Genomic DNA, 13,282 nt, shown 5'->3' with positions numbered 1-13,282 from the left:
TATATATATATATTAGTTTAGGGCATTTAATTCAATTTTGCAATATCATAGAAGTCTCTTCAAAAATTGACCCATTAATATCATATGAAACAAGCTTTAATTTTGTGATTATATCATACAAGTAATGATGAATTAATAAAGAAAGTACAAAAGAATTATTCCATATGAAGGGAACATTGCATTAGGAATAGAAGGACGCTCAAGAAATGCTTTTCACAAGCATTATTTAAAAAAAAACCTTGAATCCTACGTACGTATGTATGTATGTTTGTATGAGTTCTAAGAAATATGAGAGGATCCAAGTCCCATTTGATGTCTAGAATTTATCTTGATGATCATATCAGATATAGATCCTATGCCAGTTAGTAGCTACCAATTATGTGAACGAGCTTTGCTGTATAAAATGTTTTATGGAAAGAAATAATCATGCTTGCCATTCACAAACTATGATTTCACACTTTCTTTCCATAAAATTGTGATCTCTCTGCGGTTTCTCAACCATCAAATTAGGAAAGACACAGAAAAATGAAATGAAATATTCCTTGTTTAGATTTCTAGCATCATCAAATTAGGAAATAATAGCATTTGCAGAGAGAAAACGATAGCAGATTGTAGCGATATATAGGAAATAAGCAACCAGGGAATTATCACACAACACAGAAGAAGGAAACCCTATTGCGTACAAGCAACATGGACTCCTGTGGTCTTCTAGCTCTCTCTCTCTCCCTCTTAACCTTATCTTATCAGTTTCTGGCCATAAAATCTGATGAGGCTTTGATCCAAAACCTGTGTCACAAAACACCAGAACCAGTCGTTTGCGCAGATTGCCTTCATGGTGATCCTAGTGGCAAGGCTGCAGATGCTAGGAGAGTAGCACTGATAACAGTGCGCTGTGCCGAATATGATGCCGAACAAGTATATAATTTCACGTTCAATCTCTGGCAGAACACTCCCAAATCAAATGCTGCACTGTACAACATCCTTGACACATGTTCAAGCCAGTTTCTTGTGGCACATGATAGTTTTCGCGGCGCCACAGTTGCCCTTGAAGATCAGGGGTGGCGGAATTGGCGGGGGACTGCCATTTATGAATTAACTACTCAAGTCACTCCTTACCTGAACCGCTGCCTGGACCTCTTCAAAAAGCAACCGCAGCTTCCATTGCCAAACACTATCTTGGTCGGGGCTAATGCTGTCAACCAAGGCATTGCAATTAGCTTGGGGGTTTTGAAGAATATTCCTGATAAGTTAACCCATTCATAAGTCATTACTGTTTGTCAAGGTTCCTGCTTAATGATGAGTTTACTGCTGTTAAGATTGTTATTCATAAGAATATTAAGGTCATGATAATAACGATTCAGGAGATACATTGTCTACCAGTTTTTATCGATGAAGGATAAATCCATTGTTTTAAAACCGGGCTCAGATTGAAGAAAAAACCAAAAAAAAAAACTTAGTGTAACCCGATAATATTCCATCAAAAACCTGGTTATATCTTGTTAATTTTTTTAATAAAATAATATCATTTTAATTATTTTAAAAAATTTATCTTGACAATTCAATAATTCCGTCAAAACCTAAAATCTGAAACAGCCACTAAACCAAATGTAAAAATATAAAAAATATAGATAAAGCTAAGCACTCTTTTATCAAAGAATAAAGCCATTATCCCTATTTTTATCTTCTCCTTCTTGGTTTCTTTTTTATAATAATTCATTCTTTAACATGTTTGATGAAAAGATTAAAGGTACACTAATAATTTTTAAAGTTTTTTTATTTAAAAATATCTTAAAATAATATTTTTTTTATTTTTTAAAATTTATTTTTAACATTATCATATCAAAACAATCTAAAATATAAAAAATAATTTAAAATAAAAATAAATTACAAAACTTCATGAAAATCTAGTTGCATTGCTGCTCAATCAAGCTATAACAATAATTGATGGACGGCAACAAGCAGCAAGAAGAGAGACGAACCTACATCCGGATCGTGCTGCGCTTGTGTACTATCTGGGCTTTGGCCCGTTCAAGAAAATAAAGTTGGCGCCAAGTATCCATGGCCTATCTCTCTTCAAAAATGAATTAACAATACATTAAAACAAATGCGGAAAGTGCTGTCCCCGTGTTGCTGTAAAAAAAAAAAAAAAAAAAAAAACCCTCTTGCCCTTATTTTTTTTTCAATCAGTATATTTTTTAATTTATTCTTTAATTTTAAATTTTTTATATTAAATTATTTCATTCATATAATATAAATAGTGGATTTCTTAGCTTAATCTAATTGATTAAAGTTTTTTTTATTTAACTTTATTTTCAATTTCATTATTAATATTAAGTTAGTTAAAAATCATGTTTCATTATTTATTTTATTTTCTTTCTATTAAATTATTTTGGTCTCGTGATCTGAGAATAATATTTAACAAGTTAATTAGAATTAACTTGAGTTATTTTTTGTGTTTTTTTAAATTAATTTTTTTAATTTGATTATTTAATATTAAATCAATTTGGAATTAAACTTCATAATATTTTTTAATTTATTTTCTATAGAAATATTTTAATCTCATGATTAAGATTGCAGGTATTTTTAATCCTGGTTATATTAGGTTGTTTTTCTTAAAAAAAATTAAAGATTATCTCAATTTAATGTTCTTCAATAATAAATTTATTTTTTATTGGATTGTTCTTATCTCATGATACAGGTTAAGGTTTTGACAGGTTAATTCAATTAACTTAGTTTTTTTCTTTTTTTTAATTGATTTTTTTCAATTTCATCATTTAATATTATATTTGGTTGAAAATTAGATTTTCTAATTTATTTTGGTTTGATTTTTATGAGGTTATTGAGATCTCTTTACCTAATAATAATGCTTAACAAGTTAACCTATATTGACTTGACTCATTTTTTGCCATATTTTTTTCATTAAATTTTTTTAAAAATTTCATTATTAAACATTGGGTTCGATAGGATTAATTAAGAATTGAACTTTATAATTTATTTTGATATGTTTATTATAGAGTTATCTCAATCTTATGATCAAAGTCGCGAATTTGACAAGTTAATTCGAGTTAAATTATGTTGTTTTTTTTTTATTTTTTCTATAAAGTTATCTCGGTCTCATGACCCGGATCAAGAGTTTGGAGGATTGACTTGAGCTATCTTTTTTTTTTTTTTTAGTATCATCCTTTAATATTAAATTGGTTGAAAATTTAACTTTAAAATTTATCTTGATTTAATTTCTATTGAGTTATCAAAATCTCATTACTCAAGTCATGAATGTAACATGTTAACTTAAGTTGATCCAAATCAATCCAACATGTTATTTTAATATTAAAAAAAATATCATCTTAAAAAAAAATTTAATCAAATTATGTTTTTATGAGTAATTCAAGTTGTTTTTAAGCCCGTAAAGTCAATTAAGTTATATCAAGTCAACCCTTGTAAAGTTTATATTTTTTTTCCACTAGAAAATAGCAATATCAAAATAGTTTTTTTATGTTCAAGAAAAATTTGACTCAACCAATAAAATAGCACAGGTTCATGATTTAAAACATATTTATATTTTAGAGCACGAGTATGTTTGAGAATATAATAATGATTATTTTTAAAAATATTTTTTAAAAAAATATATTAAAATAATTTTTTAAAAAAAAAATTAATAACAACATATCTAAATAATTTGATAATATTAAAAAAATAATTTAAAAAAATAATTTTTTTAAAAATACTTTTAAAATATAAAAATAAACAATCCCTTAATACTCGTCAAAACCCCTGTGCTTCTAGCAACTGTGAAGAAAAAAATATTTGTCTGGGCCGTTATTTAAACAGCAAGACATAGATGGTAGGGGGGCAGGCAACGATACGCAAAGACTGCTAAACCAGAGCACAAAACTACATTCTGTAAGGATGTGCAGTCAATAACAGATCATTACAGCAAAAGTTTCCAAACATGGAGGTCAAATCTCAAAAACCATAAAAGATATCATTAACACTCGTGTACATTCCAAGTTATGCACCTGACAACTGGCAAAAACCTCCTTCGTGGAGGTCATTTTTAAGGAAAAGAAAGCATTGCTTTGGCTTTTGTTATGTCTATGAACCAAACCAAGCTACATATACCATCCACAAAATAAACCGTAACCACATAAGAAGATTGCCCGAAATTAGAATAAGTGCAGCCACAATTTTGAGATTTCTTAAACTACTCTGTATCACAAAATATTGGCCAATAGATTCCCATCACTCTTCTGCAACATTCACAAGCTCATATTCAACAAGAGAGAGATTGTTGTCTTCCTTGACTACAAATTCTGCAGGCTCAGTGACTTCAACACGACCCCATTTGTCAACTGCTAGCCTCATAGACCCCTTAAACATGTCAATCTTTGCATTGCGGAGAATAACAGTTGTCCCTGGCTTCATCAGATCAACTGAGGAAAAAAAAAAAGCGTTGTTATAACAATAATGCTGTAAAGGGGGCATTTATAACACAAAAACAAACAAACCTTAAATCGCAGAGGATCTAAATTATTGGTCTATACTGCTTGCTCCACAATTTCCAAAACCATTTGAATTCGAGGACAATGATGAATATTTTATTGAGAGTTTAAAACACTATAATCAGGATCGGCAATATAAATCCCCTGAGCAGAGTGCATCTGGTTATTAAACATCCCACATGAACTATCTCGATAAAATGAAGTTTGTTGCACTGCCAAAATCTGGGAAAGCAAAATATGATATCCTCTCCAGTCAACAAGCTCAAACTATAAACAAAAATCATTTAAAACTCAGACTATAGTTTTAAGTATTTGGAAAACAAGGCTCATTTGTTAAAAGCCGCACCTCCCTAAATAGAGAGAGAGAGAGAGAGGATGGAACAAATTTGACGAAACCCAACAATGAAAAACAACAGCTCAAAGACACATTGATATTGCATGATACAAACTAGTCATAAACTAAAAACCAGTCCTTCACATATGTTCAACTTATTCATAGGGCAGAACCAGTGCAACATATAAACAGTAGCCAATAATGTGAAGAATAACACCTCTCAAGTAGAACATTAGGCTTACCAAGTAAAAAATAGCCCCCTCTAGTGAAAAAAAACGTGGCCCTCATCCACCTCTGTTCCACAAAATCAATAACCATACTCACAAAAAGATCACATGTGCACAATCAGACTTCCATTTTTGAAGGTCTGAATACTGTTATTATTTCTAGTTATGTAGGCAGTTGAATGAAGATAAACCCACTATCCATCAAGATTCTATAGATTAGCTAGTAATTCAGTATCTACCATTAGGGAACAGGGATTTTTTTATTAGCACAGGTCAAAATGGGAGAAATTATTATATGCATAATTGACCCCTTAACTAGAGTTTCCCATCCAGACCCAGTTGTCATCATTCAGCTTCATGGAGTCACAATGAATCATAATTGTTAAACCAGGACTTTGGTTCATATAGTGATTATCATCATACTTTAGGGGATCTTCAATCATCATAATCTAAACTGCAAACGTAAATTGTAATGACATTTTGAAGCTAAGGCCAAAAAATAATTCCACCAATCTCAGACAGAATCAATATCAACACAAGCTAAATCCACCCACCAATTGTAAGAGATCATTTCACTTTAAATTCATCAAGAATCCTAAAAGTCTTAAACAAAGGAAGAGAACCCATAAATATTTTACATCAAGACGTATAATTCATAGATAGATACATAAAATTCAATTCAAGCGAAACATGAAACGTTGAATCTCCAATAAAGATGAAAAGAACCTTGATCGTTTCTTGCGGTGAAAATGACGGTACCAGTGTCGTCCCCAATAAGACATTCAGCTATTCGAGTCTGACGGACATGCAGAGAGACCGATCGGCGGTCCTTTCGAAGGACAGTATTGAAAGTAAGGACCTTGACAGTCAATGTGTGGCCTCCAGTTCCGGGCTTAAGCTGGTCCACTTTGATGAACGCAGGCTTTCTAAGTCCCGGTTTTGCACTCGCACTCGCACTGCTACTCTCCTGTTGTTCAATCCGTGTTTGTGTCGCCATTGATTTGATTGGATATGATATGATTTCCCTAACCCTAACTGTAATACTGATCCAAATGGATTTTTATTTTAAATCATTGTTCTGTCAGACAGCCAGGAAAAAGGCAAAAAGAAGAGAGTTTTAAATAAATGGTGATTTTTGGAGTGCTGTGGAAGAAATGCAATACAAATAATCAAATACTAGGCGTTGGCATGAATAATTTTATGTTAATATTTTAAAAGAGATTTAAACTATATTTCAGCGTTTTGAAAGTGATTTAAACTTGAAAAAATATTTTAATATTTCTTTTAGTATTTTTAATAATTTTATATGTTAATATTAAAAATAAAAATAAAAAGGTTTGGCACTAAAAAATTTGTTTGTTATGTGATCTCAGGTTTGAATTTTTGATTACTTATATAATGATTATTGAAGATTTATATGGTTGTTAACTTTAGAGTTCATGGGATTAGTCATGATGCGCGCAAGCTAGCCCGAACACCCACATTAATCTAAAAAAAAAACAAAAAAGAGTGATCATGCTAAAAAAAAAAATAATTACAAAGAAAAAAATAAAACATATGACAATCTAATTGAGAGTGTTATAAAGAAAATAAAAAAAATTCAAAAAGAAAAAATAACTTAAATAAATCTAAATATGCTTGTTGGCATACAACCATGCATAAGGCTATTGTATTTTTTTTAAAAACAAAAAAAAAAACCTTAAAAAAAGGATAAAAGACAAAGCTGAAGGATTAAAAAGACCAATATTGCTCGAATCAACTTTTGAAGCCAGCACCTTAATTAAAAAGACCAATTAAATAAGAGGAAAATTAACATTTTAATGTTAAAAAAGAAAATTAAAAAAAATTGATAAAAAGTTTAAAAAATAGTAATATAAAAGAATGAGAATCAAATGCTAAAAACATTAAGGGAAAAATTAACATTAATTGATTCAAGGTAAAATTTAAAAAAAAATCAAACATTTAACAAAACAAAACCCAAAATCAAAAGAAAAAGGATTAAACATGAAACCAAGAAAAAATTTGAAGAAAAATAACACTTCAATCAAGGGTGAAATAGAAATAATTTTAAAGTTTATAAAAAAATTAAGACAAAAACTATACAATAAAAGAAAGAGAACTGAATCAAATACAAGATAAAATAAGAAGACAGCATGAATTTTCTAATTGGATAACACGTTTTCCAAGGTAAAAAAGAGAAGAAATTAAAAAAACATATTAGAACCAAACCATCCATTTGAAAGAAATTATTGTGATCTTTCTAACGCTGTCTCAAATAAATAATTCTCACCACTTAAATCCTCTGCACGTGCTGCTTGAAACATATAGGGTGGCTTAACATAGTGTCGTGTGAACATAACATGCTAATAAACTTTTTTTTTTAATATTATTTTAAAAATATCAAATTGCTCATGTCTTGACCCGGTAATTAAAAAAAGGCTGAAATGAAAAGATAAATAAACTCTTATGCCCTAGTTTAAATTTTTTTTACTAAAGAGAAAACCAAGTAAATTTACTATTTATTTTCAAAGTAAAAGATAAACCTGCCCGTATCTTGACCGGATAATTACAAAAGGAACAAAAGAAAAAGGAGACTAAGCCCTTAGACCCCAGTTAAAATATATTTGTTTCAAGGGATAACAAAGTAAATTTAATGGGTTTTTTTTTAAAGGTTAAAATCACCCCTATATCAAAGCATTTTGTTTTTTGCATTTCAAAGGCATCTCAGTCATTATAGTGTATAATTAAAAAAGAAATTCTAGACCTAATCAAAATAATAATGACTGATCGGTCCCTGTACAATTACAATAGTACACTGGGGCCATGTCAAATGAACTTTTTTAGAAGGAAAAAATAATAATTACATCATGGTTCATTGAGTCTCTGCATGCACAATTATTTCTCCACATTTTTAAGTTTTTTTTTTTCCATTTAATGTATAGGGATACAAGATTAAAAAACAATAGGAATTAAAATAATAATTTTTTTATTTTTTATTCTAAAAATATTTAAATTCATTCCATAATTATTTTCAAGAGAACAACTCTCGATTACTGTTTAGAAATAAAAATTCTTCTGGTTAGTCATCTCTACCTAATTCAAGTTTGTCTGGTACTATGACGAAGTTAACTTGCATGGCTTATGGAGTACAACAGTAGTTAGCACTATAAAGTAGTCAACTTGCATGGATTTTAAGTTTTGGTTCATGTCTACTCTCTTGATGACTGGGTGTTGGATAAAATTTTGGTTCATCGAGAGATAAAATAGATCTACTCTCTTGATTACTGGGTGTTATGTAAAATCCAATGCTTTGTGCTTGCTTGTTTCAAAGATTGTCGAGCAGGATGTTTTCTTTAATGTTTAATCCATGCCTTTTCCCTCATCGTTGCCATTGTTTTTCTTTGTTCTTTTTATACTTTGCATTCAAACTACATAATTTTAGTAATCAATCTGTAATTAGATGGGTACCTCGTTAAGTTTCTGTTTTTAAAGCTTTCAAATTGTATATGCATGATGATGCTTTATTTGCCACTAACCGGATGATTGTTCTGAGCTTAAGAAACTTGTCAGGTTTGATTTTTCACTAATCGGACTAATTTAATGAAACTGCTTTTGGTTGAATCTGTAGGTTAAATAGGTTCGGTTTTGGAAAGTTATGGGGAGTGGATTTACTGCTCTAAAACCAGTCAAACCACTCCTTCCGTTCATACCGGAAGCTCAGCTTCCTGTCAATGTGGTTCCTTTCAGGGTGAAGGCCATGTACACTGGGATATCTCTCGTTATTTTCTTGGCCTGCAGCCAGCTTACCCTCTATGGCATACACTCCACAACAGGTGCAGATCCAATGCACTGGACGCGCGCTATTCTTGCTTCAAGCCGTGGGACTGTCATGGAGCTCGGAATAGGTCCTCTTGTGACTTCTGGGATGGTGATGCAGTTTTTAGCTGGTTCGAAGTTGATTAAAGTAAACAAAGATATTAGTGAAGATCGCGCGCTTCTGGAAGCTCTAAGTTTTCATATGATCAGTTTCGTTACGACTTTATAATTTCTGCTGCATGTGTGTTTGACATATCATTCCTTTGCACTCGCAGAAAGGCTGCAGAAGAGTTCTTGAGCATATTCATAGCTATTGGTCAAGCCGCTGCAAACCTTTTGATGGGAATGTATGGTCCTCTAGGACTACTTGGAGTGGGAAATTCTATCCTCATCATTGCACAACTCTGCTTTGCCAGTATCTTAATGATGTGCTTAGATGAACTTCTCCAGATTGGATATGACCTAGGCTCTGGAATTTCCCTCTTTACGGCAACCTATATGTGGTAAGTTACTAAGTTTTTCTAGTTTGGTCTCTAGTAAATACATGCTGCCAAATGTTTCGGAAGGTAATGGCTATACTTCTGCAAACTTTCACATCATCACATGTTCATTGTTTAAAACCGTTTTCTGATGATATCCTGCAGTGAAAATGTCATATGGAAATCATTTAGTCCCACCACTATAAACACTGTATATGGACCTGAATTTGAAGGTGCTATCCCTGCCATGCTCCAAGGACTGCTAAAACAGAGAAACAAGACGCTAGCTCTCCGAAAAGCCCTTTTCCGAACAAATCTTCCTAATGTTACAAATGTGCTCTCCACAGCCTTTATTTCTCTACTTGCCATCTACTTACAAGGATTCAGTGTTCCTTTGACTGTGACGAGTAATAACCTTAACAGCCGCTTTAGGCAGCGAGGGACATATCCGATCAAGCTGTTCTATACCTCCAATATGCCCATCATTCTACTCTCGGCATTCATATCAAACATCTATTTTCTCTCTCAGGTACAGATGTGGTTGAGTTTCTAAAAGCCGGGATTTGGGTGATAGACCCGAGAGAATAAGTTTATTTTACCCCACAACATCATATGCATCAAACAAAGAAACAAAAAAGAGTGATCATGCTAAAGAAAAAAATAATAATTACAAAGAAAAAAATAAAACATATGACAATCTAATTGAGAGTGTTATAAAGAAAATAAAAAAAATTCAAAAAGAAAAAATAACTCAAATAAATCTAAATATGCTTGTTGGCATACAACCATGCATAAGGCTATTGTATTTTTTTTTAAAAAAAAAAAACCTTAAAAAAAGGATAAAAGACAAAGCTGAAGGATTAAAAAGACCAATATTGCTCGAATCAACTTTTGAAGCCAGCACCTTAATTAAAAAGACCAATAAAATAAGAGGAAAATTAACATTTTAATGTTAAAAAAGAAAATTAAAAAAAATTGATAAAAAGTTTAAAAAATAGTAATATAAAAGAATGAGAATCAAATGCTAAAAACATTAAGGGAAAAATTAACATTAATTGATTCAAGGTAAAATTTTAAAAAAAATCAAACATTTAACAAAACAAAACCCAAAATCAAAAGAAAAAGGATTAAACATGAAACCAAGAAAAAATTTGAAGAAAAATAACACTTCAATCAAGGGTGAAATAGAAATAATTTTAAAGTTTATAAAAAAATTAAGACAAAAACTATACAATAAAAGAAAGAGAACTGAATCAAATACAAGATAAAATAAGAAGACAGCATGAATTTTCTAATTGGATAACACGTTTTCCAAGGTAAAAAAGAGAAGAAATTAAAAAAACATATTAGAACCAAACCATCCATTTGAAAGAAATTATTGTGATCTTTCTAACGCTGTCTCAAATAAATAATTCTCACCACTTAAATCCTCTGCACGTGCTGCTTGAAACATATAGGGTGGCTTAACATAGTGTCGTGCGAACATAACATGCCAATAAACTTTTTTTTTTTAATATTATTTTAAAAATATCAAATTGCTCATGTCTTGACCCGGTAATTAAAAAAAGGCTGAAATGAAAAGATAAATAAACTCTTATGCCCTAGTTTAAATTTTTTTTACTAAAGAGAAAACCAAGTAAATTTACTATTTATTTTCAAAGTAAAAGATAAACCTGCCCGTATCTTGACCGGATAATTACAAAAGGAACAAAAGAAAAAGGAGACTAAGCCCTTAGACCCCAGTTAAAATATATTTGTTTCAAGGGATAACAAAGTAAATTTAATGGGTTTTTTTTTAAAGGTTAAAATCACCCCGATATCAAAGCATTTTGTTTTTTGCATTTCAAAAAGGCATCTCAGTCATTATAGTGTATAATTAAAAAAGAAATTCTAGACCTAATCAAAATAATAATGACTGATCGGTCCCTGTACAATTACAATAGTACACTGGGGCCATGTCAAATGAACTTTTTTAGAAGGAAAAAATAATAATTACATCATGGTTCATTGAGTCTCTGCATGCACAATTATTTCTCCACATTTTTAAGTTTTTTTTTTTTTCCATTTAATGTATAGGGATACAAGATTAAAAAACAATAGGAATTAAAATAATAATTTTTTTATTTTTTATTCTAAAAATATTTAAATTCATTCCATAATTATTTTCAAGAGAACAACTCTCGATTACTGTTTAGAAATAAAAATTCTTCTGGTTAGTCATCTCTACCTAATTCAAGTTTGTCTGGTACTATGACGAAGTTAACTTGCATGGCTTATGGAGTACAACAGTAGTTAGCACTATAAAGTAGTCAACTTGCATGGATTTTAAGTTTTGGTTCATGTCTACTCTCTTGATGACTGGGTGTTGGATAAAATTTTGGTTCATCGAGAGATAAAATAGATCTACTCTCTTGATTACTGGGTGTTATGTAAAATCCAATGCTTTGTGCTTGCTTGTTTCAAAGATTGTCGAGCAGGATGTTTTCTTTAATGTTTAATCCATGCCTTTTCCCTCATCGTTGCCATTGTTTTTCTTTGTTCTTTTTATACTTTGCATTCAAACTACATAATTTTAGTAATCAATCTGTAATTAGATGGGTACCTCGTTAAGTTTCTGTTTTTAAAGCTTTCAAATTGTATATGCATGATGATGCTTTATTTGCCACTAACCGGATGATTGTTCTGAGCTTAAGAAACTTGTCAGGTTTGATTTTTCACTAATCGGACTAATTTAATGAAACTGCTTTTGGTTGAATCTGTAGGTTAAATAGGTTCGGTTTTGGAAAGTTATGGGGAGTGGATTACTGCTCTAAAACCAGTCAAACCACTCCTTCCGTTCATACCGGAAGCTCAGCTTCCTGTCAATGTGGTTCCTTTCAGGGTGAAGGCCATGTACACTGGGATATCTCTCGTTATTTTCTTGGCCTGCAGCCAGCTTACCCTCTATGGCATACACTCCACAACAGGTGCAGATCCAATGCACTGGACGCGCGCTATTCTTGCTTCAAGCCGTGGGACTGTCATGGAGCTCGGAATAGGTCCTCTTGTGACTTCTGGGATGGTGATGCAGTTTTTAGCTGGTTCGAAGTTGATTAAAGTAAACAAAGATATTAGTGAAGATCGCGCGCTTCTGGAAGCTCTAAGTTTTCATATGATCAGTTTCGTTACGACTTTATAATTTCTGCTGCATGTGTGTTTGACATATCATTCCTTTGCACTCGCAGAAAGGCTGCAGAAGAGTTCTTGAGCATATTCATAGCTATTGGTCAAGCCGCTGCAAACCTTTTGATGGGAATGTATGGTCCTCTAGGACTGCTTGGAGTGGGAAATTCTATCCTCATCATTGCACAACTCTGCTTTGCCAGTATCTTAATGATTTGCTTAGATGAACTTCTCCAGATTGGATATGGCCTAGGCTCTGGAATTTCCCTCTTTACGGCAACCCATATGTGGTAAGTTAATAAGTTTTCTAGTTTGGTCTCTAGTAAATACATGCTGCCTAATGTTTCGTAAGGTAATGGCTATACTTCTGCAAACTTTCACATCATCACATGTTCATTGTTTAAAACCGTTTTCTGATGATATCCTGCAGTGAAAATGTCATATGGAAATCATTTAGTCCCACCACTATAAACACTGTTTATGGACCTGAATTTGAAGGTGTTATCCCTGCCATGCTCCATGGACTGCTAAAACAGAGAAACAAGACGCTAGCTCTCCGAAAAGCCCTTTTCCGAACAAATCTTCCTAATGTTACAAATCTGCTCTCCACAGCCTTTATTTCTCTATTTTCCATCTACTTACAAGGACTCAGTGTTCCTTCGACTGTGACGAGTAATAACCTTAACAGCCGCTTTAGGCAGCGAGGCACGTATCCGATCAAGCTGTTCTATACCTCCAATATGCCCATCATTCTACTCTCGGCAT

The 13,282-nt window shown here is 31.8% G+C and overlaps 4 protein-coding genes across 4 annotated transcripts in view; 3 read left to right on the top strand and 1 right to left on the bottom strand.

Moving 5' to 3' along the window:
- The first annotated feature begins 690 nt into the window (after nt 1-690).
- On the top strand, nt 691-1,263 carry LOC105129292 (uncharacterized). Its single transcript, XM_011031283.1, has one exon. The coding sequence runs from the start codon at nt 691-693 to the stop codon at nt 1,261-1,263; it is 573 nt and encodes a 190-aa protein (XP_011029585.1).
- Nucleotides 1,264-3,880: 2,617 nt separating this feature from the next.
- Nucleotides 3,881-6,230, bottom strand: LOC105129248 (uncharacterized protein At4g28440-like). The gene is made up of 2 exons (XM_011031229.1): nt 5,787-6,230; nt 3,881-4,430 (listed from the first exon to the last, which is right to left on the bottom strand). The coding sequence occupies exons 1-2, from the start codon at nt 6,055-6,057 to the stop codon at nt 4,240-4,242; spliced, it is 462 nt and encodes a 153-aa protein (XP_011029531.1). The 5' UTR covers nt 6,058-6,230; the 3' UTR covers nt 3,881-4,239.
- A 2,485-nt stretch (nt 6,231-8,715) lies between these two features.
- Nucleotides 8,716-9,908, top strand: LOC105129291 (protein transport protein Sec61 subunit alpha-like). The gene is made up of 3 exons (XM_011031282.1): nt 8,716-9,063; nt 9,156-9,379; nt 9,521-9,908. The coding sequence occupies exons 1-3, from the start codon at nt 8,716-8,718 to the stop codon at nt 9,906-9,908; spliced, it is 960 nt and encodes a 319-aa protein (XP_011029584.1).
- Nucleotides 9,909-11,995: 2,087 nt separating this feature from the next.
- Nucleotides 11,996-13,282, top strand: part of LOC105129290 (protein transport protein Sec61 subunit alpha-like) — a 1,778-nt gene continuing 491 nt past the window's right edge. The window contains 4 exon segments of the mRNA XM_011031281.1: nt 11,996-12,059; nt 12,127-12,491; nt 12,584-12,807; nt 12,948-13,282. The exon segment at nt 12,948-13,282 is cut by the window's right edge and continues 12 nt beyond it. Of these exon segments, the coding sequence (XP_011029583.1) occupies nt 11,996-12,059; nt 12,127-12,491; nt 12,584-12,807; nt 12,948-13,282 (988 nt within the window).

Source organism: Populus euphratica, unplaced genomic scaffold (assembly GCF_000495115.2).
Source record: "Populus euphratica unplaced genomic scaffold, PopEup_1.0 scaffold86.1, whole genome shotgun sequence".
NCBI lineage: Eukaryota > Viridiplantae > Streptophyta > Magnoliopsida > Malpighiales > Salicaceae > Populus > Populus euphratica.
The sequence above is the reverse complement of the archived record's forward strand: the minus strand, read 5'-3'. Positions and strand labels throughout refer to the sequence as shown.